Source organism: Lentinula edodes (genome assembly GCF_021015755.1).
Source record: "Lentinula edodes strain Le(Bin) 0899 ss11 chromosome Unknown C8R40scaffold_16, whole genome shotgun sequence".
Taxonomy (NCBI): Eukaryota; Fungi; Basidiomycota; class Agaricomycetes; order Agaricales; family Omphalotaceae; genus Lentinula; species Lentinula edodes.
Window position 1 is genome coordinate 170,905 of NW_025764322.1, and position 23,464 is coordinate 194,368.

The following is a 23,464-nucleotide window of genomic DNA, read 5'->3' on the forward strand; positions in this document are numbered from 1 at the left end:
CGCAAGCAACGGCGAGCAATAATGCTTGTCACATAATATGATACACTAAACCTCTCTTTCTTCGAATATCGAAAGTCCAGGCTGGGAGTTGCGAAGTTCCTTTGTTTTACCATTCCATGAACTCTGCGATGTACAAATAGGATACCTGCTGTATTGCGTTTATTTACCTTTGAAATTCAATACCTAGTCAAAACAACATTCCAGCCAGTGTTGAATTCAGCTTCACCCATCTGATATTCTCTGGAGTCTAGTAAGTTGACAGGATTATGGATCTGCTACTGTAGTACTAGTGAGAGCTAGTGGGCGGAGTGCCTAGCATTTTGAGCAGCCCAATGTGACCCCCTATTGCAGCCCAGAGACCCTCCTTCTACAAGCCCAGAATAAATAAATCCGGAAACGCTGTAGATACTGCGTAATTGCTCACAATTTCATACTTGACACCAAACTCAATTGCAGTTTGACGTACAATCTTCGCTACGGCAGGAAGGTGCTCCTGGGCAATAGAAGGAAAGAGGTGATGTGCTACCTAGTAGACAAGCATAATTTTGAATCGAGTGGATGAAGAGGAGAAAAACCCACTTGATAGTTCAAAGAGCCCGAGAAAAACGTCATGAATGGTTTATCATGACTGAAGTCTTGTGCAGTTTCCACTTGCAGACGAGCCCAGTCCACATCGATGTTCCCTGTTTCAGGATTCACTTGAGGGAATGCTACACTATCAACGAGATGTGTCGCTTGGAAAATCATTGTGACTATGATCGAGAAGGTGAAACTGCGAAGAGGTTCAGTAAGATTTGGAGAATATATCAAATGAGCAGACACTTACTCTGTCAAGAGGAATGCGGTGATGACTCGTAGGGGTGTGGCTCCCAAATACAAGGGGAAAGTAATCCGGGTCATCAGGAAAAATATCTACGTGATAAAGGATTTTGATGGCTCATGAGTATTATTAACTTAGATTGCAAAGAAAGGCCAAACTTTTCCCCCCCAAAAAATCAGATTCTGAGAGGCAGTAAAGGGATTGACTTTGAGTGGACCTCGGCGCTATTGAGTTGAAGTGTCAATAAAACTGAAAGACAAAACTTGCCGGATTGTGAGTCCACACTCACCCCTCTATAGTAGTTGCACATATCTCCAATACGGATAGATATTCCAAGAAAAAAATACAGGAATGGTGAATATATGGACTGGAATCTGTAGATGGGGGAATATTTTTGAGATTCCTTGATGCGGTAAAATTCCATGTCGGACGTGTCAATGTCAGAATCAAAACCTTCCACATTTGTGAAAATATGGTGGCTCATAACATGTTGATATACCCTTTGAAGAATGAGCGAAAGCTTAATCTTTGCATGTTAATACACATACCACAAGGTGCTTGAACATCCATTTAGAAAATCATGTCCCATCGCAAGCAGTCTCCAAAATGCGGGGCTATAACTGACTGCCCCATGAGAGCCATCATGCATAGCAGAAAGACTGTACTGAGCCAGTGCTGCTCCGTAAGCAATTGCCATGATATAGAACATCAATGCAGTGTGGAGAAATGTTGTCCACTGCAATGAATAAAAAACCAACAAGGCAATTGTGTTGAGAAAGTATCTGACATATGCAAACGGAGAGCTTCTCTGATCTATTTTTGTAGATCTAAAATAATTATTGACTCGTTCTTTCAGTGTCAAAGAAAATTCATCTTCCGGTGGGAATGAAGGGACATCTTGCCCCGATAGAATTCCTATCTGGTACTTGAGTAGAACTTGATGCTGAGCTTGTCCGTGATAGGATTTGAATACTTGTGATATCTGGGGAGAGAGTACGTGGAGTGAGGATCAAAAAAAGTATGATCCAAGCATAAAAATCATACGTCTTTTCCTGCAGCCATATATAAAAACTCCCATCCACCTGGGTGCTTATTCATGAACTCTGTCAAATCATACACCTGCATAGATGTAGAGATGAACTGACACTATGGCAAAATAAAAAAATATACCCACTACCCGATCAACAGAGACCCAAACTTTATCGTATTCGCAAGCTGCCCTCAGTTCTTCCAGGGTTACAATATTAGAGGTGAAATCTGGCGCAGTGAGCTTAATGTCCGAATAGTGAACATGCATGCTGCAAATTGAAGTCATCAGCGTTGCCGAAGAAAGGTGGTATATAAAGAAGAGTAGAGACTTAAGAACAGGTCTAGTCTTCAGAAGACAACAGAGGCCCTATGTAGAGCAAGATCAAATCCCGGGTTTGCTAATGCAACGAGAATGTAATAGTGGCGATTAAAGCGAAGTTCTCTTGCTTTTTATACGTAGGAGGGCTGGATGTCATACCAGGTCATACTAGGATGCTGTCATTAATGCCTGTTGGGCGCATGCCAAAGTGTACGGTTTGAACGGGTCGGAACTAGAATCAAAAAGTTAGAATCGTGCTAGCTACGTGAAGATTGGACACCTCGGGATTTCAACCAGTGCACCTATGCACCCCTGTTTATAGAGGTTGGTTCCCGTTCCTGATGTTGCTTGTACATTGTTGAAAATCAGTGAAAATCTTGGTCAAAAGGGCGCTTCCAGGCCTTGGCACAAAATTTTCGGTCAAAAATGGTTAAATCTTGACCTTGACTCACCAATTATCCATATTCACAATGTGCTATGTTTTCTTGCTCAAGATTTGAAACCAGTTTGAAGTTAAGCTCGAGAAACCTGCATTTCGTGAATTCGGAGAAAATTGGAAGCTCCCATCCAGAAAAATATTGGTCAAAATCAAGCCCAATTGGAAGAACTTACTACCATGACCAAGGGTCTATACCTGTACCGGCAAGGACAGACTAGAAACTTGACTTGACTTGGACAGACACACTAATACTACTGACTAAACCGGTTCGACTACAAAGCACACAGTAGTGAAACGCAATGGATCACCCTTCATTTAAAATTATTCAGTGACAGTTCAAGCCTGCATTCCACCACTAACACCAACTGCGGGCACATTGCCGGCGGGAAGGCGACCACCAGGTCTCCTTCCGGGACCTGATTCACTCAGACCTCCACGTCCACCACGTCCACCTCGGAATCCTCTTCCGCCTCTTCCACCTCTCATATTCGGATGTCCACCGCCCATTCCGACACCGAACCCTCCAGGACGCATGCCTCCATGACCAACGCGCCCAGGTTCTCCAAACGTCGCTACATTCTTCACTCGTTCCTCTTCACGCCTTGCCCTAGCAACCTGAGCCCCGTTCATTCCAGCCGCACCACCACGAGGGCCTGCACTACCACCTCCGCCTTGCCCAGGAGTAAGAGAATCAAAGAACGATTTGGACGGGTTATATGCTTGTGATGTTTTTGATGTTCCGACAGAGCTCGATTTCTTCCTGCTCCCGTCGTCGTCTTCCTCTCCAGAAGAAGTTTGATCAGAGTCGTCGCTATTATGCGCCTTGACGAACCGCCGGTTTGAGCTCTCGAAGTCAAAATCTGTCGTTGGCACTTTGAGCGTTGCACCGCCAGGTGCACCTCCTCGACGTCTGGTGCCATTGCCGTGGCCGTTTGCTGGTTGCTGTTGGGATACTCGGAGGTCACCCAAGGCGCGCTCGACAGTCTCAAGCGAAGCTGTCGCTGTGTGCAATCGTTGAGCTCTTGCACGTGCAACAGCAGCAGCGGAAGTGGATCGTCCTCCTTCTCCTGCGGCTCCGGGCGCTGGAGTTTCCTGGGTGTATTGGGATGGCGCTGGTTGCTGCTGTTGGAATGGTACTGGCTGTTGAACCGAGGGGGGAATCTGAGGAGGAAGTTGCGAAGAAGCGCCTAGCACAGCTGGATCGTCGTGCACGCTTCTTCCTCTTGGAGGTTCTACTGACTGATCGACAGCGAGGTCCTTGACCTCTGAAGCGCGAAAGATAATGTATTCGTAAGGGTCTGGGACGGGGGGGATAAAATCTTGGGGTGGACGTCGGTTTTCTGTACCCATAGAGTACACTGAAAGCGAAAATGAAGGTTAGGATAGGTAGAATAAAGCAATAAGATATGGAACAAACCTTTGGATAGTTGAATAGTGCTCGCTGCCGGGTCAATCCCTGCCAGAATACCCCGATATCGCACATCTGAGTGCGAAATGAGCGAAATAGGTTTCCTACAATGACAGTTATAAGCAAAAATTACACCTTTGCTTTCGCGACAAAAAAGACATAGGGAAGAGAAACACGTACCCAATAAAACTCGTCGCCATCTTCAAAATTAATCGTTCACCTTCTTTTTAAGGGGTTTTCTTTCAATGGATACCCTTATTCCTTCACGGTTCTCAATAGAATCCGAATTAGCTGAAGAAAACAAGGAATTCACAGTTTGCAGTATATGAACAAGACAAAGAAGGTATCGGCGACACGCGGCTGCAGATCGTGGGAAGCACTTGGTGAAGCGCGGAGAAGCGCAGAGAAAATTTCTCTTGGTTTTTTCTACGGAATCGAGCTGTTACATTTAGTACATAATCTAATATTTCCCCATTTTGGTGGAAGTAAATCCGCAGAGATACGATTACGGGACCTTGATAGGTTCGATACTCCAAAAGCTCTCCGCATATTCAAGAATCGCCCTGTCCGAACTAAATTTGCCCATCTAAATGAACCAAATGAGTAGTAAATCGCGGTGAAAATCTTTCTTAGACAATATAAACCTACATTGGCAGTTGTCCTAATCGATTTCTTGATCCACTCTTCTTTGTCGAGGTACGCTTTGTCGACCATGTCCAGAGCACCGATGTCTGATAATTGCGTGCAATTCAGAATCGCTTTACGGTCAGTCAACATGAGACGTACAGGAGTCAAAGTCGTCTGTGAGGAGATAAAAGTCGCCTTGGCGGATCGTGTTGAGTAAACTATAGAGCAAAATGAGATGAGAGCGAGTAAGGAAGCTCAACGATAAGTGTCTACTCACGGTTCATACACCTCACCATCTCCAAACATCCCACTAGATATCTTGTCCAAGACGTTTGCCAAAGCGGGGCATTTCTCTTCGACAGGAACGGGGCGATACATATGTTGATAACGAAGGTCCTCGACAGCACTAATCACGGAGTAGATTCAATCAAAGGATTTGGACACAAGTGGCAAAACGCACGGAGTCAAGTGTCCAAAGAAAACTAATCGTTATGCTCTTTGCTCAATATTGCAAGACAGATCAAGGATGTCAAGTTACGCACAGACGTTGTTCTCTCCGACAGCCTCCGCAATCTCGATGTTTGCACCATCTGACAAAGTAGTAAGCACTGCTACAGAGGTTAAAGTGTGAAGACTCTTTTGACTCACCAACAGTCCCCACCAACAGCCCTCCATTCAAACAGAATTTCATGTTAGACGTACCTATTCGCAAACAGTAAATATACACAGTTGCAGGTACAAAGACAAGACAAAATAGAAAACACACCCGATGCTTCAGTTCCTGCAGTGCTAATATGTTGTGAGATGTCCGAAGAGGGAATGAGAACCTCCGCCAAAGAAACAGAGTAATCCGGGAGGAAATAAACGGTGAGTAGGTCGCGGGTGTCAGGGTCAGCGTTGATAACCCTAGCAGCATTGACGATAAGGCGGATCGTCTATTCGTAGGAACCTTGTAAGCTCTCAAAAAAATACAGGGCCTGCAAAAAGGAAGCGCACCAATTTCGCGATGTAGTCTAATAAAGAACTTCAGACGCTGAATGGTAACGAAAAAGATGGAATGACATACATCCAGGTGCAGCTTTGCCGGCGAAAAAGACAACTCGAGGGTTGACTTTTTTGCGCTCTGCAGCCGACATTTGCTTCAGCCCCAAGTACCTCTAATGATGCACAGGCATAATTTCAGTAAGATTGGTTGATCAAGATGTATCGTGTGGATGACGTACATGTATAACACCAAGGATGTTCAAGGTTTGTCTCTAGCGAAGAAAATCATTCGATAACTGTTTCGGCAGATGAATTGACCTTCTACACGTACCTTGTACTCGTGAAGACGCTGTGATAGTGGAGAGTCAGGACATCAATATCCAACGTACCTGAATGGGAACATAATTTACCTTGATCTGAACATCAAACATCGCGTTCGTGTTCACCGTCAAACCCAAAGTGGTTTCGACGTGGTGCGCCAACCTCTCCTTGTTGCGCTGCTTGATTGCTGCCCATTCTTTTCTGAAAGCTGCATCTTCGGCGTATGGCAACAGTTCCTTCAGCCTCTCGAGATCTTTGAGCCACACGCTTTTATCAACCTTCAAAGTTTTGGTGATAAGTGCACTGAGCTCGGGGTTGCACTGCGACGATACAATGTTAAGGAATGAGCCGTGTTCTCTGTACACTACAACGATACGTGCGCACCTGGTCCAACCAACGACGGGGAGTGACTGACAGCGCGTGTTAAGCCAATATGATGCTAATGAGTATTGATGAGAAAGCACTCACTTCCATTGGTAACGTTGCTAAACCTTTAGCGAACGTCAGCAAGATCTAATTCGATAACAATACACAATACTTACTTGCTGAGGCCTTCAAACTCCACGAAATCCTTCAAAATGGTCGTCCTCACGAGTTCACTGTGCAGCTACCATTGCAAAAACAGCTGAGCAATCCCAGCGAATGTGATGAGATCTGTGGTGCGTACCTCTGCTACACCGTTTACTTTACGGCTTCCTGTATTGTTGTAGGTGAGATGCTGTTTATATGAACAGGTATCCTGAACTTACCAATGCAAGCAAGATGTGCCATTCGGACCTGTTTGGGGAAGCCCTCTAAACATAGCGTTTCAGATTCCGGTTTCATGCAAAGGCTTCATGACAGACCTTCAATCAGGGACATCCTCGCTAGTCTATCTCTGTCTCCTGGGAACTTCTTTTCGACGGCTTAAAAGAACTTGTCAATAGCGTCCCCAAAGAAAGGCTCGTTGGTTTACCTTGCAAGAACGACCTTCATTGTATGTAGCTGCGATTAGCTTTCATGAAATATACATACAGAATCACATACAAATTCTATAAACACAAGATGTTGTTAGTGTTTCGAAATGTCCGACGTAAAGATACTCACGATATCGTAGATAATTTGCATGTGTCTGAACAGAGTGAATATCAACGGTCCTCCACACAGAATAGACATAGGGGAACAAACCTCGGCAAGAGGTGCTCCATCAAAGGAACTGGCCATTTCTCCAAAGCTTCCTACAGACGATTGATAATTCAGTGAATACACTGTGAACGTGAACGAGTGCCTACAGGAAGGACGGTATGGTTGGTGTAAAACACAGTGTTAGTAACAATGTCCCAAGCTTTGCCCCAAGGAATCTCTTCCTCGTCAACGAGAATACGCATGAGTTCTGGAATGGCTAGGGTCGGGTGAGTCTACGAAGATCATTGAGTTTTTGCTAGTGAGTGTTTTACAGTGCCAGAGACACACATCATTCAGTTGGATAGCAACATCTACGATACAAGACTTCAGCAAAAAGTAGGTTCGGTGGATAGTATAACCTTACAATCGGGGAACTCGGAGAATGGTTTTGCGATGTTTTTGAACCTCCTAACGATGTCCGCAAGGCTTGCAGCGGTCCAGAAGCTAGTAAACGTTCTTGAGTAACATTAGCCGCCACAAGACACAGTACATACTATTGTTGCTTCAAACGAAGCTCTTTTCCGACTAGGCACAAACGGGGCATTTGAGAGTGATCATGGCTTTTCAACTAGAAACCGACTTACATGTCCTACATGCAGACGCATATTCAACGAAGGTACACGCGGATAAGAAGAATCAAACGTACGTGTGATCGTTGGGGTACAACACAGAGGTTATCGCTGCTGCACTGTTGGACGATTCAACAGCGTGTTCGTAGTCACCAGCTTTGATTCGCGAAATATGTGAGTTAACCGTGATTGCAAGTATGTGGTACACACACCATTGAAAGAATTTAAGTCAAAGCCTCTTTTCGGTTTACTTTCCCAAAGCCTCAAATTGTTGGTGTTTTTGGTGTAGCAACCGGGTACCATCACGTCATAAGCGACGGCAAGAACTTCTTGCCCTCCGTGCCAAAGAGCACGCCCTCCTGGCAAACGATCTGCGGTACCGTAGAAACGCACCTCATAGGTAACGTCGAGGCGGGGAAGCTGTGTTGGGATTAGAACATATTCAGCCCGAAGACGCAAAAAAGTGTTATCAAGCTATAGATAGCTTACCTCCCAAGGATTTTCGCCTCCGGCCAACCACGGATCGGGTTGCTTTGATATGAATGGTGAGGCAAATCGACTCAGCTGCTAAGAGATGAAGAATATACCTCTAATTGTTGACCTTCCGGGGAAATTAGCTAATGAAAATGACAAACGACACAAATGTGATAAGGCTTGTAATGTATACCTGCTGGAATATTCCATACTGGTATCTCAGCCCATATCCCCATACGGGCAACTCCTGGATTTATATTTGAGGAACCGATGAAGTGCGAAATGTTCAAGGGTTACCTGAGAAGCTGAAGAATCAAGGTAACAGGCAGCAAGGCGTCCGAGGCCACCATTCCCGAGCGCGGCATCTCGTTCCTGCTCCAACAGATCCTCCATATTAAACCCGAGTTTTGTGATGCCTTCGCGGTACTGATCCTTAAGACCGAGGTTCAGGAGCTATACAATGACATGAGCACACTATCAATGTGAAAAGTTCTGATGAATACGCACGGCATTATCGAAAGTTCGACCCATTAAGAACTCAAGAGAAAGGTAATACGCCCTCTTGGGTGTCTTTTGCGTATAGTGAATTTGCGTGTCATTCCAGTTGAGCTATGATGGTGGTGCGCTAAACGTTCCAAGGCGCGTTCGAGGAAATAGATGATAACACACGATAAGATCATCTCGCACGGAAAGTGCAGCCGCTTGGTAGGCACCAAGATCATCTGAGCGGAACGTCGTTAGACTATGTATTCAAGAATGAGAAACATACGCCACCTAAATTGTAAGCTTGACGTGCCAGAGAGGTCTGAACATGATTGACGATGGACTTGGTGATAGAGGGAACATCTACACAACGTTTAACTCTTGCAATTGATCCATTAGATCAATTCACTCACCAGTGTTAACAGATCTCAAGGCCTCTTTCCAGACGCTTTCGTCACCTCTTGGCCATTTCTCTTTGCCTGAATCATCTGTTTCCGGGGTGTATCCTTGGAGGAGAAAGATAAAAAAGCAGTTAAGAGCCAGAAAAGTAGCTTTTCACGATGACCAGGGCAATCACCTGTCAGAGTCCGTATATGCCTCCTGGGCCTTGCGGGCTTTCCGATAGTCTTTGGATCAATGACAGAGGTCATGGTAGGAGTGGACAAGATGAAGAGCTCGAGGTTCTCTGCAATCCTTCTTTATGAACAGTTCTCGGTCACGTCATGGGTAGATTGGCCAGGTACATCAAATTCAAAATAAATCTTTCGGGCCAGAAGAAACTAGAACATCGAACGCTCCACAAATCAGAAACTTTTCTGCTGACCGTACTGAAATCCTCGAAGCAGAGAAGCCTTAATTATAGAGCCTTATCGTTTACTACCACGGAATTAGTGCGGGGCATTTATATGCCATCCTTAGCAAAGTTCAAACAAATCTTCGAACACCTCAACAACTGTTCATTATAGCTCGGATAGGTCAAACTTTTGGAAAGGGAAAGCAGGATACGGTAAGCCACTTTAATACGAAGACCAGGGCCAGATGGGTAGTGACACCTTGACCTGATTCCCTGCTTCAACCCGAAGTACTTTTTCTCCGTCATGTGCCTCCAAATATCCAACAATCGTGTTCTCCTGTAGAACCCATTTGCCTTTCTGCTTTGAGAACTCAGCCTTCACATGTCCGATGAATGGACCATTCCTATGTGGTAAGTGTTTTGCTTCAACACTGAAGGAAATCCCTTTCGTTACGACAACGTCCATGCTGTCTGTGAATTTATTGTAGGCGTGTGCTGCGATTACTGTTTGAGGGTGACGATATAAACCATAGGTAGCGCCAGTTCTGAATAAACCTGCAACGAGGTGTTTGGCTGCCTCATCTGCTTCAGGTTCTATAGGGTCTTTGCGGTCCATATTTGTGAAGGTGAAGGGTACCCAAACGCACGAAGCCTGGTCTCCATGGCCATTGCCATCGCAGGTACCTGGAGTACTGTGGGTGACCTAAGGCTGACCAGTCAGTCAAAACTTCATTTAAAATATCCCGACCAATAACAGCTATATCATATGTTTGACCTGGTATTAATTCTTCGTTAATAATTTGTTTTATTCTAGACTTTCAATCACAAATATCTTCAAATAAACCGTATTCAGAAGGAGTAGGATATAATTCCCGCTACCTCTTTAGAGGTTGAAGGGTTTAGTAGACCCTAATTTTTCCAAATTATCCATCCTAGTCATCATTTTTTAGTAATATATCCCCTTTTAGCGATCTTTTTACTGTCAGTTGATTAGTCACTTCTTGTGCTCGCTCTCGACAACCATCATCTTCTGGTGACAAAAACTGGGTGTTTCTCTCTTGACAACCTTCGTCTTACAGTAAAAACTATCACTCCCAGTGAATAATTCCCACTACCTCTGTAGAGGTTGAAGGGTTTAGTAGACTCAGTTTTTTTTTGGTCATTCACTTTTCAAGTTGATTATACTACTGCTGGAGACAGCTGGAGACTCTGGGTTGGGCAGATGCATCTACATGCGGCGCGCCCCATGCGCGCCGCTTTTTCTATCTACAATACAAGTACATTAGCCATCACCAATCAAGGTGTGGTCCCATTGTAGTACAGACCTCTACAAACACTACCTCTTACTACTCATCCCTGCATCTGCGTTCAGTCCATCTTGTACTTAGTGCTCACACAGACACACATTGACTGGTAGCGGGCCCTGCCGTTCACCGGCGCTACTTCGTTATTTAGCATCACCTAATTTAAATTTTGATTCCTCTTTACCTTTTAGTAAACCTTGATATGGATTAGTTTTAATAATCCCCGTTTTATAATTAACAATATCTCTTAAACTCAAATTCACAAGTATTATAGAACATCATTAAAATGAAAGAATTTAGATGGATATCTTGTCTTGAAAGTCTTGTATGTAACAAAATCCGGACCACAATGTACTTACAGAGATTAGAGCAGCAGGTTCACCTGATACTGGAGCGGCATACACGATAGAAGCAAGTACAAATGCAAGATAGACAATATTGAAATGCATGTTGGGGATTAGAGAGCACACAGAATTGAGTTGGCAAACAGCGGCAAGATCAGGTGGATATTGTTCTTCAAGTCGAAGTCGAGACTTGGATAGACAGAACGGCAATGAGAGGGTCTAACAAGGGCCTAGCAGTGAAAAGGTGAGTGGTGCCAGGCAAGTTCAAGGGAGATATGGACTAACCGATTGGAATGGCAGAGAATGGCAGGTTGACGTCAACGAATCGAAAGCAACTGGGATTCCTTGACCAGCAAGAAATTTTCAATCGAGAGTTGGGATAAGTCTTACGAATGCGTTCAGTATTTATGAGCACATTGTAAGCGCTCGACTTGCTCAGTTGTTGCCAATCTTGAATTGATGATAGATCGATCACACTGTACAGATTTTTTTTCGCTCATAAGATATCAAGCAAGGTGAAATGAGGTTGTTTCATTGAGGGTTGATGCGATAATATCGCCATTTTACGCACAGTCGCACTGCGATAGGTATATCTTCCTTTCCTTTCAAGCGCAGATATTGATGGGCAAGTATGCTGGAAAAAACTGTTTGGTTTCCGATTCTACAAGTCAATACAAAAATTCAGCTCGATTCGGAATCTCTCATCTTTTCCTTTATATCTGCGATGTCATTGCTGTCGTGTTTCATCTCAATTGAACCCTGGTGTACGTGCCCATTCCCGTTTGACATGGTAGACTGTTGATTGTCCGGTCGACCATGTCGATCTCCAGCAGCAACTGGATGCTCTGATAAACTATCGCTGTTCATGAACAACCCGTCCGTGACGTCCCGTCGAATTTCAATGTAGTCGGTGGCGAATTCACCAATCTAATCGATTTTTGGATGAGCAAATATTGATAAGTATTACTCAGAGAAGTCAAAAAAGATCTTACCTCAACTTCGTCCATTCCAAGGCACTCATCCTCGGGAGTACTTCGAAGCTTCAACCCAGGTATCATGTCAATAATTTTAGCCAGTGCGGCGGTGACGAAAAAGCTATACGAGCACGTAGCACAAATGTACGCAAACTGGATGTAAAGTTGTTTCCAATTGTGATCCATAAAGCCACCAGGAATAGACGTGTTGACACCATCAAGCCGGATAACTTCATTCGTCCCAAAGAATCCATTTAAAAAGAGACCGACGATGCCACCAACAGCGTGTTCTGCGAACAGATCCAAAGCATCATCGATTTGGAAATGAAATTTTACTGAAAAGCAATGAGCAATATACTCTTTGCGAACTTTGGGGAACATTACATTTGGTCGCCAGATTGCACGAAGCACCCGAAACAATCCCTATGATTACTGAAGCCCAGGGGTGTACGAATCCGGACGATGGTGTGGCTGCAACGAGACCAGCGATAGTTCCAGAGCAGAAGCCAACCATACTCCAATGTTTCTCGTATCGAAAATCCATTATACACCAAACCATACCACCAAACGCAGCCGCGAGCATGGAATTCCATATAGCCACGATTGCTCGAAGGTTTGCGCCACTGAGAAATAGTCCTTGTGAATAAATGCGAGATGACCAGCAAAGATTGATTTGCTACATACAAGGCGGAACCACCATTGAAGCCTAACCAGCCAAACCAGAGCAGAAATGTCCCCAGACAAACGAGTGAGACGTTATGGGGGCGAAAGTTGAGCAGTTCCTTCTCCTGTCTGCGGCCTATTACCCAAGCTAACGCCAAGCCACTGACGCCGCTACCTATTTCGACGGGACCCCCACCTAAATAGACGAAAGTGTCAAATGACCATCGCACGGGGTTGTAATTGTGGAGTTTGTGGCTCGCCTGCGAAATCAAGTACTCCCCACGAAAACGCCCAACCGTTCACCCCCCATACCCAGCAAGCCAGAGGACAATATACCAAAGTCATCCATGTAAATGTAAGGACCATTGCGGGCAGAACTCGGCCACGTTCTAGATTCTCTTTCCGTCAGAACGGAATAATCATTCATTCGGAGCAAGGATCTACCAGCGATACCGCCCATCAGGATACCAATAGTCACGCATGCAAATTCCATCTGAAAGAAGCTGTATAAAATTTCTGGAATAAGAGGTGATCCGGGGGAAGGGTCTCCGAGCACTTTCATGAGCCCAAAGTTGCGAAGATTGCCGATGTAGCCATTCGTAGCGGAAGACGAAAAGGCCAAAGAGTAGCCCCAAAACCACCACTGGAAGATACCAACAGCGTTACTCGCTAGGAAGGATTAGAAACTACGAAGGAAGAGTGAATCGACAAAGGTATGTACCTGCGACGGCCCATATCAACGACACTATCAGGAGATGTTAGAATGCATCGCATTGCACATAAAGAGAGAAAATTGATGCACAAGCGCTTTTTCGACGAGCGAGGCCGGAGTAGAGGAATGCTAAATAGTATAAGTACACTATTCAGGATCAGTAAATTCGATGCCCACCTAGACCGGGAACCATGAGCAACACCATTGCGCCGGCAACGATAATGAACGATACATCGCCGCCATTGAAACTACATAAAGTTTGAATGAGCAAAGATAGGTTGTTCCACTCTGTAAGTAGGACGCACGAAGTGGAGTCGGCACCTAATAAGAAAGTGGAGTAAACTTGTTAAATTTTTTGTATCTGATATCGCATAAGTTGAAGCACGTACGAAGCGACAATGAGCTATAGTTCTTAGGGACGGCGCGCTCAACGAGTTCCATAGCAGCTGTTCGTGAAAGTCGTGTGATGAAAAGTCGCGGTTTGACTCTTGAACTTGGGGAATCAATTGGCGGAATTGGTGCGGCAGAAGCTGTCTCTAGTCAATAACTTGAAATCTAAGCCAGCAGAAAGTCAGGCGTACCACATGTTTCCGAACCAAGAAATATAGTCCCCTATGACAAAGTAGTTATCCAATGTCGTAGACGATCAGGATTCAGGAGATGTCATGATAGGCGCTCAAGCGCTCATTATTTATCGCCGTTCAACGTTTTTAGGATTGAACATCGAAAAATAAGGTGAAACAGCAGAAAAGTCTGAGCTCGTAGTACATGCAGTAGAGCTAGCAGAGCATGAAAAGCATGTACATATTCAATTACTACATTATGGACATTATAAATACCATGATTGTCATGCATACGTATAATCCAGATCGACAAACGGTAGCGGTGAGCCCGAGGTACCTGCCATATAATTAAAAAGTAGTATTGAACATGTTCATGAGAACCAATGAAAGATAAACACGACAATGGAAAAGCTCACCAGCGTGGTGTATCATCTTATGATCCCTATTCTCTTCATTCTCGGCGCTCTCGTCGTAAACCCCCTCGCCCTCCTTATGACCCCACCACATCGTCATATCAGGTGCCCAGTCATCGATGAGATTAGCCAAGGTCTGGATATGACCGTATGCAGCCGGTTGAGACCCTCGAGGGTTGTGCAGAGCCATGACCGTGACAAAGGCGCAGAATAATGCTAGGAAGAGCATGAGGTACCATGTCTAAAAAGACGTTGTTTATTTGAGATGTGAGCATGAACATTTGAAAGCGTACCTGGACTGAGCGCATAATGACCTGTAATGAGGATTGTGTGTCGGATCCATCATCTTGAGGATGGTCAGGATCGCCAAAGTAAGCAATGGTACCTTGAAGAGTCAAGCAAAATCCGAAGACCCAGTCTACCAGAATGTATAGGCATCTCAAAGTCAACAGCACGAGAAGTACTCACGAAGGAAAAATTTAGCAATTCGCAAAACATCACAGGGCCAAAAATTGATAAGAGCAAGGATAGGATTCGACGGCTTGGTCCCTTTCCTATGAACAGCTTGCCTCCAGATATACTCGTCGCGTAACACATCCATGATCATCTCGGAGCAATGCAATGCAAGAGCAAGCGCTCCCTGAGCTACAACCAACGCAATATAGCAAATGATCCACGAGGAAGGCGAAAGTGGCGATCCAGTAAAGCTTGGGCCGAACACAAACGCGTTCGAGTTATTTGTAGGTATGAAGGCCCAGGATCCGAGACCAGGAGTGTCAAAGTTGGATACGGATTGGGTATCGCCATGCCACGCCGCGACGATGACACCTCCCCATACTCCGCAAACCACGACAGAGAGCCACAGCGCCCTAATTACACGTCTGATCCCCCGATGCGCTTTCCATGCGGATGGTTGAATGAGCGAAGGTTTCTTCGGGTATGGTTCCGCCGTAGAGCCTTTGATCTCCAAAACACTACACATACATCGACCTGGAACCCGGGTGACCTGTCCTTCACGAAGAATCGCAGCCAATAAGACAAGGGGTGACGAACTCCAGGTAATTATACGGGTATAATGTATTCCCGCAAGAGCGATGGATGCTTGGAGCACAATAGAAATGCCCAGTACAAGAATTGGAACGGCAGAAACACAGAAACTTTCCCAACCCTCATTCGAACATCGGTTCGGCCCAAGATTCTCGGAACAAATTTTCGCAGTGAATGTCAGCTTAGACAGCGATAGCGAAGAATATGCGAGGATGTGGAGCAGTGCCATTACGGCGTTACATAGTGTTCCGTTCGGGTGAAAGGTACCTATATCCTCATGTGTGGGGGCAGTGAAAAACCTGAGATTGGTGTTAAATTGGAGAGCGCGTCTTCGCTTTACAGCGAATCCTCGAGATAATTGAGTAGAGTGCGTCGCTAGCGTAGACCTTTGAGTGACACCATGTACGAGCCCTATGGATTCATCGCAGAAGGTGTACACAACAGTGAAGGCAAGACGCAATAGTTCAGGGAGAACAAGCTGATGCGACGCGTCAGGGAAGAGCGCGACCATCCCTGGTATGACGTTGTAAGTTGGAGGCCCACCCGGCCATGTTGGAGGTAGTACAACATTGTATATGTCCCGCTTGGCTGCAGCGATGTAGATACCACTTGCGACACAAGCTAACCCAATGATTGCAGAAATGGCCAAGCATATAAGGCTAATGGTACGTGTAGTCCCACTACAATCGGCAGGCGGGTCTCTTGGACTGCGTGGTGAGATCAAAGAACGGCGAGAGGGCAATCGATGAAGCCTTATCGACTTGGTTGGATGAAGAATTTGCTCGCATAGCTTACTGTTTGTTTTTGATTCCATGCTGCTGGTATCGGGGATTAATGATAGTCATGGAATATTATCAACGCCAGCCTACTCACCTATTTCGATCCTCTAACTCCAAGTTCTGTTTCGACAGGGTGTCAAGTATTGATATCAAGGATCATGAGCTACCACACTATAAGGTCTCCAATTCGAGTACAGCATGAGTGGCTGACGCTGGCAACGGTGAATGACATTGTATTGCTTCACAATCTAGTACTCCAGCCGGGGTTCCTATATGAAGACATCATGCTGATCCTTTCCCTGTAGAGCACAGTTGTCTCCCTTTGAAGTACATTTTGGAGTGTTCTGGCCTTTCTTTGTGGCATAAGATTCAGAAGGACGAGAATTTGGCATCAGTCACGTTTCAGAACCGTTCTATAACACTTCTATAACCTCGACTCAAAGTGTCAAGAGGTTTTAACTATTTGGGACATAGAACCGCTCCGAGAAGATAGTATTATCCAGGGTCAATTTACAAGTTCTTGCACTGGTCTTACAGTAACACTAAATCCTAGCCTTCATCTTCTCTAGCGTAGCCGCCAGCTCCTCCTTCTCAGCCTTCCTCTGCGGCCAACTAACATCAACATTCAAGATAAGACCATCCTTCTCACTCGTCTTCGGAATAACATGGTAATGTACGTGATCAACGTGCTTATGAACAGTCAGAAGATAGGACTTGGTTTGGCATAAACTCTAAAACTACTCGCACCTGGAATGCTATTTTCCCGTTATTCTGATCACTCGACAATCAATTACATGTACTGAATGCTGTATTGATTACACAGGAACTTACCTGGAGAACATTGTAAGCTGAAGCTCCAGTAGCCAAAGCGACCTTCTTGACCACTGGCCCGATATCTGCCAAGTACTCATCGGGGAGGTCTGCAATAGTCACAGCATGATCTGTTGTGGATGATGAGAATGAGCTCAGAACGACTGTCGTCACGGTAACTAGTTCCTTACATTTTGGTATCACCTGGGTATGGCCTTCAGACACCGGACTGATATCCAAGAACGCCAGACTAACGAATCGATAATCATTAATCATTAATCATCCATCATCGCGCGGAATCTGCAGCAAATGCTCTCTTGCCTGTGTTCTGTTTCATAGACTTTGAAGCAGGGAATCGTTCCTGAAAATCCGATGAAGATTCACTGAGATCATGCAACAAGGGGGGAGGGAAGCAGATCAATGAACCTTTCACTATCATGCAGAAGAGACATCTATGAAACGGGATGGAAGGCGAGGGGTCAGAATGGTAAATAATGTCAAGGATAATTCCAAGGGGCGTACTGGTCGTCTGAGTGTGACATCGAAGGCGTAGCCGTGTCCAGCTATATCGAGCTATATCGAGGTTCAATCTAAGAATTGCAACTTCAAATCCACCTCGGTCCTAAGTAGCTACTAAACGAATATTTTGGTCACGTTATAGCCTTTTGATCTGCTGCTAGTTGATTCGAGTTTTGGGGTGTATTATGTTCCCTATAGCATGAATTTGAACATTCATTGAATCAAAGAAAGCACCTCTTCGCTGACGTCCGTCGCCAAACAGTCCTGGCAGATGAACTTAGTAACGTATAGTATTCAGATGATAGGAGTTATATGTACGTATCTACTCATATAGTATATTTTTTGCGGACAATCATAGATGTTTCCTAAATCTCACCGATTCAAACCCGTTGTAACAGTATACATAGCAAAAAGCATTATCCAAAGAAGTTCTCACTCAACAATCCCATCCAAACACGAAATCACTATCCGGCGCGGCAGTATCTTTAGTAGATCCAGAGATCCGTGGTCCACAGATACTCGAACTGAATTCTTCATTGAGCAGCAGATCCACGACGTTGCGAGATGCTAACGTTTCAGTTTCCATAGTGGATATAAATCTAAACGAGAGTTGGACATGAGTATCGCTGAATTAGGCTGAATTATTCGGTTGATGCAACTCACGGCTCGAAAGCGTTAACATAGAACAGTCCATGATCCAATTTGACGGGAGGGAAACTCGACGTAGGTGGTAACTTGGGATACGCGTCGAATTCTGCTCTATGCACCCAGCCAACTTGATCGTTGAATAAGGATTGCAACCATTTGTCTTCTACAGGTGATTCGCTGAAAATCTTGACGACCCACTCGTCCTCACTGATTTTTCCATGATATGAAATCGAGTTGAATTCGGGAGCCTTGCGCCCTTGACGGACGCCGTCGTACGTGGTCAATAGCATACTGGGAACCTTTTCATTGGGAGACAAGGCTAAATATTCGCGGTTGAGGTTTGGGGATGTGGTGGTGAGGAGCGTAACATGGAGATGGACATAGGGTTGTTCGGGGATTTGAGATGCAAGCGTGGACGGCAACTCAATGTCGGTTTGGTGGAAAGGTGCTGCAAGGATGACAGCTTTGTAGCCGGTAGGGCCTTTGGCGCTGTGGACCACCCATGGTCGAGACTTGGATTCCTTTTGAGTGATGCGGGTGACCTGAAGATAAATTAGAAACACGAGATCACGGCGGCCACGAAACGAGCATGCCTTTGTGTCTGTGAAAACATTGGCACGAGAATGGTTCAAAAAGCGCTCAAAGATCTGCCAGTTGCCACCCTCGATTTGGGAGGCACCGTTGGCCGCGATACTGCAAGCAGCCTCGAGAGCATGGATTGAATCAATATTCTACGAATCTCAATGAATGACAGATGAATCACGACGAAGAGGAAATATACCTGGCCATAATTAACGCGACTAGCAGCCTCGATTAGTTCAAATACATATTGTTTGGAAACACCGTTGGATGTGAAAAACTCTGCGCCAGTACTCTCTATCAGATTCTTCCAACCGAACGAATGAGCAAGATCCGTAATGTTGTCCCATTTTGGTGAATCAGCAGTGTAGAGTGTGGAATATTGCTTGAGCATTTCAGCGACACTGTGAGGTGAAGTCGTTAGTATTGTATAGTTGGAGAATCAATGTGACTTGCAGTTTTTCTGCACGCCTAGGAGGCATAACTCCATATCTCCAAAGGACTTTCAGCGTGTCCCACCAGTGATTCCCTAGCTGAGATGATCTTCATGAAAAATACCATTCCGAAAATAACAAGACACACATTGAGTAGAAGCTGTTCTCCATCCCATATACCCAAATCATTGTCTTCTTTGCTGAGGTCTCGCAATGTCAAGTTAAATTCCTGAGCAGCTCTCCACAAGTTTTTATTGGCCTTGACGAAGATGGAGGCACCCAGTTCGACAGGTTCAAATGTATCGTTGCCATGAGGATATACTGTAAGACTTCCTATACAAGTAAGGTCACAAACAGCAGGAAAGACTATGATCAATAAGAGCCACTCACTTCCACCGATACGAGATGTCTTCTCATACACGTCTACCTCGACGTCAACGCCAAAACGTTCTTGTGCTTTAGAAATCCAGAATGCAGCAGAACTTCCTGCGGCGCCTGCTCCAATGATTGCAATCTTGGGTGTCCCACGGACAGGTTCGTCATCTTCTGGAGGAACGGTGCTTTGGAAGAACGGAACTTTGAATGGGAGTTGGAGCGCGAAGCTGGCCGAAACCAAAGACAAGAATAACAGAGACCGCATCGTTCACGGTTGAGGCAAAGACTTGCGAAAGTTCCTCCGTTGCAGCGTGCCGGGCCGGTGTGTGGGAACTATATTAGACGCCCAGTGATCGGGAACCGGGTGCGGTGAAATGCACCTCATGTATACAGCCTCGCATTGAGCTCCGTACAATGACCACCGCTTCTGAACCTGTGGCTAATCTTCTATCTATTCCACCAGAAATCATACATCACATCCTCGTCTTTTGTCAACCTACGGACGTTGCGACCTTTGCCAAAGTCTGTCGTATTAGCTTCGATCTCGTATACTCTGGGAATGACCAATTTCTCTGGCGAGAATTGTTTCTTAACAATTACGATGATCCTCGTAAATCCATCCAGACGCTTGTAGTTGATGAAGTATCAGCAGAACCATTTAAATGGAAAGATGTACTGCAACGTAGAACGGAGGCAGAACTCATAGCACGACGAGCACAGAATGTAGAATCTCATGAACGACGGCGAGCACTGGAGACTTTCGTTACTGCAGCATTGCAGGCTCTTCCCGCTATCAAAAATTCAGAAGAGAAAGAACAGCCTTCTTCCAATCTACAATGGCTTGATCGTGTGCTGCGGGAAACGCACATGCTCAGTCAACCCATCCTGCAGACAGACTCGGATTCGGAGACGATCCAACTACGCTCGCGCCTGAGGGCCTACGTCTCGCTCACTCACGACCCGTCCGACGAGGAGGAGTCTACGAAAGTTGTCGCCGCTCGTCGTATCGAAAGTCGATGTTTCGTCTACGATATACGAAACTACAAACCCATTACTCACTGGGGCCCTTTTCTGGCCAATGGTTTCGTCAACTGGCAACATATCGAACATCTGGGCAATGTAGTTCTAACCAACCTCCGAGAACTTCCCGGCTCGTGGGCCACAACCGTACCATCCTTGGGCCTTGAGAACACGCAAGCGTTCTCGGCCCCTGGACCGTGCTCGGATATCGATTGGGCAGGAGTTGAAGGTGCGTCGTCTATAGTCTCTTATCTCGGAACCCCGCAACCGATTGCTATATTTAGGAACCTGGCGGAGATATGTCTGTTTCATGGACTATCGGTAACGTCTTGTACATTGTATCGACTGAAGATTCTGGACCTGACTGTTTGGATGGAATCCAGTGATCTGTTCGGTTCGTGGCAATCTCCTTCGTCCTTGTGAACGAACTAATTTCCGTTTCTCATAGCTTTCAATGTAAGAGCGTGCGCCTACGGTGTATTTGTCAATTCTCAGAAACCTTTCCCAGTATTCCAACGTCGCACATGGACCTCGCAATGCTGAATTCTTCCGCGACTCTCGCTTTCGAGAAGCCACCCGTCTCATCGAAATCAAACTGTACCTCGTCTCCCGAAGCCAACTGCGCTTCTATACTCCCTCTCCTGACTTAGAAGACCTCAAAACCCGCTACCCGACGCTCTTCTTCTGTGGCGTCTCTCGCGGCGTGAGTGGAAACGAAGCCAAAGTTGAGGGCAATGTCTGTATCGGCATCGACGGGACGATCAGATGGACTTTTGTCAGTGCTTATGTTGGGATTCACATTTCTCTTGGAGAGAATTCTAAAAAAATCTAATGATAGTATGATTTGATACAGGGCGCTGTACATGATTTGAGCACACTCTGGTGGTACGTCTTCTGCTTCAAGAGGAGATCGAGTGTCAGCTAAATGTTCAGCGTCCAATAGCTCGAAAGGAGTACAACTTGGTGGTATCGCCAGCGCAGCGGGTATTGTCGGTAGTTGGGGCACTTCGGTGCATGACCAAGGTTCGTGTTGACATCTGTCAGTTGTATTTCCAATGTTCATTCTTCCATAGGTGACCCAGTTGGTAGGTCCTTGATCTCCCACCGTGGCAAAATACAGGTTTCGCTGATTTTTCAATCGTTGCAGGCCCTTTTTGGTTGTGGAAAGTACCACCTGCCCATTCGGGCGCTCTCATGGATTTTACATAAAGTGATCTACATATATGAAGATTGGACTGGACTGGATGGAATTGTTGTATGCATACATAGCAGTCATTCATACAAGTTGATACAGTTATTGAACGAAGATTGCTTGCTGCTGCATATGTAGTTTGTCTATGAATATCTTACATCTTTCTCCACTCTTGTCCAAATTTACCTAATTCCTTGACCAGCAGCCAGACTCGGAATCACTTTGACAAGATATCCTCAACTCTCTTCACCTTTGCTTCGTTGCCCGTGCCTGGTGCGATTTCTCGATCTGTCCGTGTACCAATGCGGATATCCGTAGCAATACGAGGAGCGCCTTGCGCATGAACAGCGAGATGGCAGTCATGAATTGCCTTTGTTACTTCAGACCATGGTCCTTCTGTTTCGAGCGAAAGATGACGGGGTTGCAAGGTTGACGATCCGGATTTCGAGGACGCTCAGGACGATATCAGGAGCAGGAATTTGTGGACGGACCTAGATTTGTTCCATATCCACTAGTAGCAGCTCGTTAGCAATTCAGAAAACCAGAACTCGGATGCCATCTTACTGCATCTAAAGAAATGCAAATAAGTACACAGCAGACATCGACGAGTAAGAGTCAGACCTTGTATTTCAGCCCTGATTTTTCCAGAATCCTCTGACACTCCGCAATATATCCAGCGACCTGGTATATATAAGTCAATCGCCAACCTTCGATAATCGATAACGATGTTTATCGCACAGAGGGTTCACCGGTACCCATAGGAATAAGACAGAAATCTTCAGCTTGACATTAATTATTAATTTGAGCATGCCCTGGAGAATTTCGCACCAGCTACAGCGTATAGATCGTTAGGCATGGTTGATTCGTTGAAATTTGAAAAATTGATCAGCTGCTATACACAGCTTGAGCTTGTGGGAAATTTCCTCACATCGAGCTGATGACGTCGAATCTTGACTTGTCTGAGTATCTTCCGTATATATAATTACTCGTCCGTCTGCTATGTCTTTTTCAATAAAACCCCCATCTATTCATTGACAACCATAACACACTCATGGTAGACAAATTGAGCAAAGGGCAAGAAGTATCGTGAGTGGATAGCCATAAAGTTGACCCCTGATGTTGAGTCGGATCCAGGTGGAAATGGGGTGGTGGAAATCCCTCTGGTGTTATCGAAGAAATCGTGGCTGACGGCAAAGTAGAGGTCACCAGCAACAAAGTTAGCGTTTTTACTTAGCACTCGTCCCGAATATCTTTTCATGGCTCAAATTCAAGGGGAACACTGTCACGCGTACTGCTCGAGGCGAAGACGATCCTGCGGTAAAAATCAGTCGCAAAGGCGTAAGTTCCTCAAAATTCTTCTGTGAGCGTTATGAATTACCGGCTCTGCAGAACGATGTCGTAAAATTGGCGCATGAATTGAACGAGGTCAAAGATTCTGAATAGTTAGCAGTGCGAATGTAACTTATATGAATGACCCGGAACACATAATCCTTCATCATGTATCTCCCTTGTAGAGACTAGAGCAATTCAATCATCCAGGATGAAACGGTGGCCAAGCAGATCTAATCAGCTTGTTCTCAGAAAGCACGTACGCTGACAAGCCTCCACAAGCCCTCCATTCTAGATCAGTATGTATGATAGCTACAAGCGATTGCTTG

General features: G+C 45.4%; 11 protein-coding genes across 11 annotated transcripts; 2 read left to right on the forward strand and 9 right to left on the reverse strand.

Moving 5' to 3' along the window:
* Positions 1-286: 286 nt before the first annotated feature.
* C8R40DRAFT_1170194 (delta-5 fatty acid desaturase) lies at positions 287-2,117 on the reverse strand (the record flags this gene model as incomplete). The annotated part of the gene is made up of 9 exons (XM_046231493.1): positions 287-367; positions 425-526; positions 580-772; positions 827-912; positions 979-1,044; positions 1,110-1,320; positions 1,369-1,802; positions 1,865-1,939; positions 1,995-2,117. The coding sequence occupies 9 exons, from the start codon at positions 2,115-2,117 to the stop codon at positions 287-289; spliced, it is 1,371 nt and encodes a 456-aa protein (XP_046086697.1).
* Positions 2,118-2,943: 826 nt separating this feature from the next.
* On the reverse strand, positions 2,944-4,215 carry C8R40DRAFT_1170195 (Scd6-like Sm domain-containing protein; the record flags this gene model as incomplete). Its single annotated transcript, XM_046231494.1, has 3 exons — positions 2,944-3,965; positions 4,025-4,119; positions 4,196-4,215. 3 exons carry the CDS (start codon positions 4,213-4,215, stop codon positions 2,944-2,946), a joined length of 1,137 nt encoding a protein of 378 aa, XP_046086698.1.
* A 187-nt stretch (positions 4,216-4,402) lies between these two features.
* C8R40DRAFT_1102590 (glycogen phosphorylase) lies at positions 4,403-9,413 on the reverse strand. Its single transcript, XM_046228000.1, has 37 exons — positions 9,215-9,413; positions 9,051-9,143; positions 8,929-9,000; positions 8,824-8,876; positions 8,662-8,763; positions 8,452-8,607; positions 8,348-8,401; positions 8,268-8,297; positions 8,170-8,211; positions 7,893-8,100; positions 7,754-7,836; positions 7,606-7,625; positions 7,476-7,555; positions 7,400-7,422; positions 7,219-7,344; positions 7,115-7,164; positions 7,034-7,058; positions 6,970-6,978; positions 6,793-6,841; positions 6,697-6,741; positions 6,615-6,643; positions 6,490-6,554; positions 6,416-6,438; positions 6,332-6,357; positions 6,037-6,267; positions 5,958-5,975; positions 5,866-5,898; positions 5,709-5,799; positions 5,639-5,655; positions 5,409-5,577; positions 5,291-5,344; positions 5,185-5,232; positions 5,103-5,124; positions 4,920-5,048; positions 4,802-4,860; positions 4,664-4,746; positions 4,403-4,601 (listed from the first exon to the last, which is right to left on the reverse strand). Exons 1-37 carry the CDS (start codon positions 9,285-9,287, stop codon positions 4,521-4,523), a joined length of 2,571 nt encoding a protein of 856 aa, XP_046086699.1. The 5' UTR covers positions 9,288-9,413; the 3' UTR covers positions 4,403-4,520.
* Positions 9,414-9,653: 240 nt separating this feature from the next.
* Positions 9,654-10,046, reverse strand: C8R40DRAFT_1170197 (uncharacterized protein; the record flags this gene model as incomplete). The annotated part of the gene is made up of 1 exon (XM_046231495.1): positions 9,654-10,046. The coding sequence occupies one exon, from the start codon at positions 10,044-10,046 to the stop codon at positions 9,654-9,656; it is 393 nt and encodes a 130-aa protein (XP_046086700.1).
* Positions 10,047-11,406: 1,360 nt separating this feature from the next.
* C8R40DRAFT_180587 (ammonium transporter) lies at positions 11,407-14,169 on the reverse strand. Its single transcript, XM_046234271.1, has 13 exons — positions 14,009-14,169; positions 13,817-13,957; positions 13,733-13,748; positions 13,605-13,675; positions 13,518-13,556; positions 13,437-13,460; positions 13,160-13,384; positions 12,976-13,104; positions 12,737-12,911; positions 12,437-12,675; positions 12,071-12,387; positions 11,784-12,005; positions 11,407-11,724 (listed from the first exon to the last, which is right to left on the reverse strand). Exons 2-13 carry the CDS (start codon positions 13,866-13,868, stop codon positions 11,575-11,577), a joined length of 1,659 nt encoding a protein of 552 aa, XP_046086701.1. The 5' UTR covers positions 13,869-13,957; positions 14,009-14,169; the 3' UTR covers positions 11,407-11,574.
* C8R40DRAFT_180642 (uncharacterized protein) lies at positions 14,023-16,631 on the reverse strand. The gene is made up of 5 exons (XM_046234272.1): positions 16,324-16,631; positions 14,872-16,265; positions 14,697-14,821; positions 14,407-14,644; positions 14,023-14,327 (listed from the first exon to the last, which is right to left on the reverse strand). The coding sequence occupies exons 2-5, from the start codon at positions 16,262-16,264 to the stop codon at positions 14,275-14,277; spliced, it is 1,809 nt and encodes a 602-aa protein (XP_046086702.1). The 5' UTR covers position 16,265; positions 16,324-16,631; the 3' UTR covers positions 14,023-14,274.
* A 1-nt stretch (position 16,632) lies between these two features.
* Positions 16,633-17,787, reverse strand: C8R40DRAFT_180406 (HIT-like domain-containing protein). Its single transcript, XM_046234269.1, has 7 exons — positions 17,562-17,787; positions 17,466-17,491; positions 17,361-17,400; positions 17,231-17,289; positions 17,061-17,170; positions 16,977-17,000; positions 16,633-16,918 (listed from the first exon to the last, which is right to left on the reverse strand). The coding sequence occupies exons 1-7, from the start codon at positions 17,579-17,581 to the stop codon at positions 16,772-16,774; spliced, it is 426 nt and encodes a 141-aa protein (XP_046086703.1). The 5' UTR covers positions 17,582-17,787; the 3' UTR covers positions 16,633-16,771.
* Positions 17,628-19,952, reverse strand: C8R40DRAFT_180563 (Prenylcysteine lyase-domain-containing protein). The gene is made up of 8 exons (XM_046234270.1): positions 19,610-19,952; positions 19,368-19,552; positions 19,242-19,318; positions 18,988-19,189; positions 18,800-18,937; positions 18,222-18,748; positions 17,877-18,157; positions 17,628-17,822 (listed from the first exon to the last, which is right to left on the reverse strand). Exons 1-7 carry the CDS (start codon positions 19,857-19,859, stop codon positions 17,995-17,997), a joined length of 1,542 nt encoding a protein of 513 aa, XP_046086704.1. The 5' UTR covers positions 19,860-19,952; the 3' UTR covers positions 17,628-17,822; positions 17,877-17,994.
* A 56-nt stretch (positions 19,953-20,008) lies between these two features.
* On the forward strand, positions 20,009-21,823 carry C8R40DRAFT_1170199 (uncharacterized protein; the record flags this gene model as incomplete). The annotated part of the gene is made up of 7 exons (XM_046231496.1): positions 20,009-21,008; positions 21,063-21,070; positions 21,123-21,389; positions 21,453-21,499; positions 21,558-21,637; positions 21,688-21,699; positions 21,762-21,823. The coding sequence occupies 7 exons, from the start codon at positions 20,009-20,011 to the stop codon at positions 21,821-21,823; spliced, it is 1,476 nt and encodes a 491-aa protein (XP_046086705.1).
* C8R40DRAFT_180821 (uncharacterized protein) lies at positions 21,821-22,746 on the reverse strand. The gene is made up of 7 exons (XM_046234274.1): positions 22,635-22,746; positions 22,545-22,582; positions 22,428-22,487; positions 22,371-22,375; positions 22,298-22,317; positions 21,993-22,202; positions 21,821-21,932 (listed from the first exon to the last, which is right to left on the reverse strand). The coding sequence occupies exons 1-6, from the start codon at positions 22,660-22,662 to the stop codon at positions 22,024-22,026; spliced, it is 330 nt and encodes a 109-aa protein (XP_046086706.1). The 5' UTR covers positions 22,663-22,746; the 3' UTR covers positions 21,821-21,932; positions 21,993-22,023.
* Positions 22,671-23,346, forward strand: C8R40DRAFT_1250669 (uncharacterized protein). Its single transcript, XM_046233691.1, has 4 exons — positions 22,671-22,892; positions 22,941-23,022; positions 23,079-23,144; positions 23,196-23,346. Exons 1-4 carry the CDS (start codon positions 22,858-22,860, stop codon positions 23,247-23,249), a joined length of 237 nt encoding a protein of 78 aa, XP_046086707.1. The 5' UTR covers positions 22,671-22,857; the 3' UTR covers positions 23,250-23,346.
* The last annotated feature ends 118 nt before the right edge of the window (positions 23,347-23,464 follow it).

What these genes read in the sequence shown, in the direction of transcription:
- C8R40DRAFT_1102590 (XM_046228000.1), bottom strand. Translation starts at nt 9,287, where the DNA reads ATGACCTCTGTCATTGATCCAAAGACTATCGGAAAGCCCGCAAGGCCC. An exon ending in CCGTGCGAGATGATCTTATC is followed by an intron (nt 8,764 to 8,823) that starts GTGTGTTATCAT and finishes CCACCATCATAG; the next exon opens with CTCAACTGGAATGACACGCA. An exon ending in CGGAAGGTCAACAATTAGAG is followed by an intron (nt 8,212 to 8,267) that starts GTATATTCTTCA and finishes TTCATATCAAAG; the next exon opens with CAACCCGATCCGTGGTTGGC.
- C8R40DRAFT_180587 (XM_046234271.1), bottom strand. Translation starts at nt 13,868, where the DNA reads ATGGAACTCGTTGAGCGCGCCGTCCCTAAGAACTATAGCTCATTGTCG. An exon ending in GTTGATATGGGCCGTCGCAG is followed by an intron (nt 13,385 to 13,436) that starts GTACATACCTTT and finishes AATCCTTCCTAG; the next exon opens with CGAGTAACGCTGTTGGTATC. An exon ending in GGGAGTACTTGATTTCGCAG is followed by an intron (nt 12,912 to 12,975) that starts GCGAGCCACAAA and finishes TCGTCTATTTAG; the next exon opens with GTGGGGGTCCCGTCGAAATA.
- C8R40DRAFT_180642 (XM_046234272.1), bottom strand. Translation starts at nt 16,264, where the DNA reads ATGGAATCAAAAACAAACAGTAAGCTATGCGAGCAAATTCTTCATCCA. An exon ending in AATTGCTAAATTTTTCCTTC is followed by an intron (nt 14,822 to 14,871) that starts GTGAGTACTTCT and finishes ACATTCTGGTAG; the next exon opens with ACTGGGTCTTCGGATTTTGC. An exon ending in TAAGATGATACACCACGCTG is followed by an intron (nt 14,328 to 14,406) that starts GTGAGCTTTTCC and finishes ATTATATGGCAG; the next exon opens with GTACCTCGGGCTCACCGCTA.
- C8R40DRAFT_180406 (XM_046234269.1), bottom strand. Translation starts at nt 17,581, where the DNA reads ATGTCACACTCAGACGACCA. An exon ending in GTCTATGAAACAGAACACAG is followed by an intron (nt 17,290 to 17,360) that starts GCAAGAGAGCAT and finishes TCGATTCGTTAG; the next exon opens with TCTGGCGTTCTTGGATATCA. An exon ending in CAGCTTACAATGTTCTCCAG is followed by an intron (nt 17,001 to 17,060) that starts GTAAGTTCCTGT and finishes TCGAGTGATCAG; the next exon opens with AATAACGGGAAAATAGCATT.
- C8R40DRAFT_180563 (XM_046234270.1), bottom strand. Translation starts at nt 19,859, where the DNA reads ATGCGGTCTCTGTTATTCTTGTCTTTGGTTTCGGCCAGCTTCGCGCTC. An exon ending in GTCGCGTTAATTATGGCCAG is followed by an intron (nt 18,938 to 18,987) that starts GTATATTTCCTC and finishes TGAGATTCGTAG; the next exon opens with AATATTGATTCAATCCATGC. An exon ending in ATGTTTTCACAGACACAAAG is followed by an intron (nt 18,749 to 18,799) that starts GCATGCTCGTTT and finishes ATTTATCTTCAG; the next exon opens with GTCACCCGCATCACTCAAAA.
- C8R40DRAFT_180821 (XM_046234274.1), bottom strand. Translation starts at nt 22,662, where the DNA reads ATGCCTAACGATCTATACGCTGTAGCTG. An exon ending in CGATCTATACGCTGTAGCTG is followed by an intron (nt 22,583 to 22,634) that starts GTGCGAAATTCT and finishes GTCAAGCTGAAG; the next exon opens with ATTTCTGTCTTATTCCTATG. An exon ending in TGGATATGGAACAAATCTAG is followed by an intron (nt 22,203 to 22,297) that starts GTCCGTCCACAA and finishes CGCTCGAAACAG; the next exon opens with AAGGACCATGGTCTGAAGTA.
- C8R40DRAFT_1250669 (XM_046233691.1), top strand. Translation starts at nt 22,858, where the DNA reads ATGGTAGACAAATTGAGCAAAGGGCAAGAAGTATC. An exon ending in TAGAGGTCACCAGCAACAAA is followed by an intron (nt 23,023 to 23,078) that starts GTTAGCGTTTTT and finishes CTCAAATTCAAG; the next exon opens with GGGAACACTGTCACGCGTAC. An exon ending in TAAAAATCAGTCGCAAAGGC is followed by an intron (nt 23,145 to 23,195) that starts GTAAGTTCCTCA and finishes CCGGCTCTGCAG; the next exon opens with AACGATGTCGTAAAATTGGC.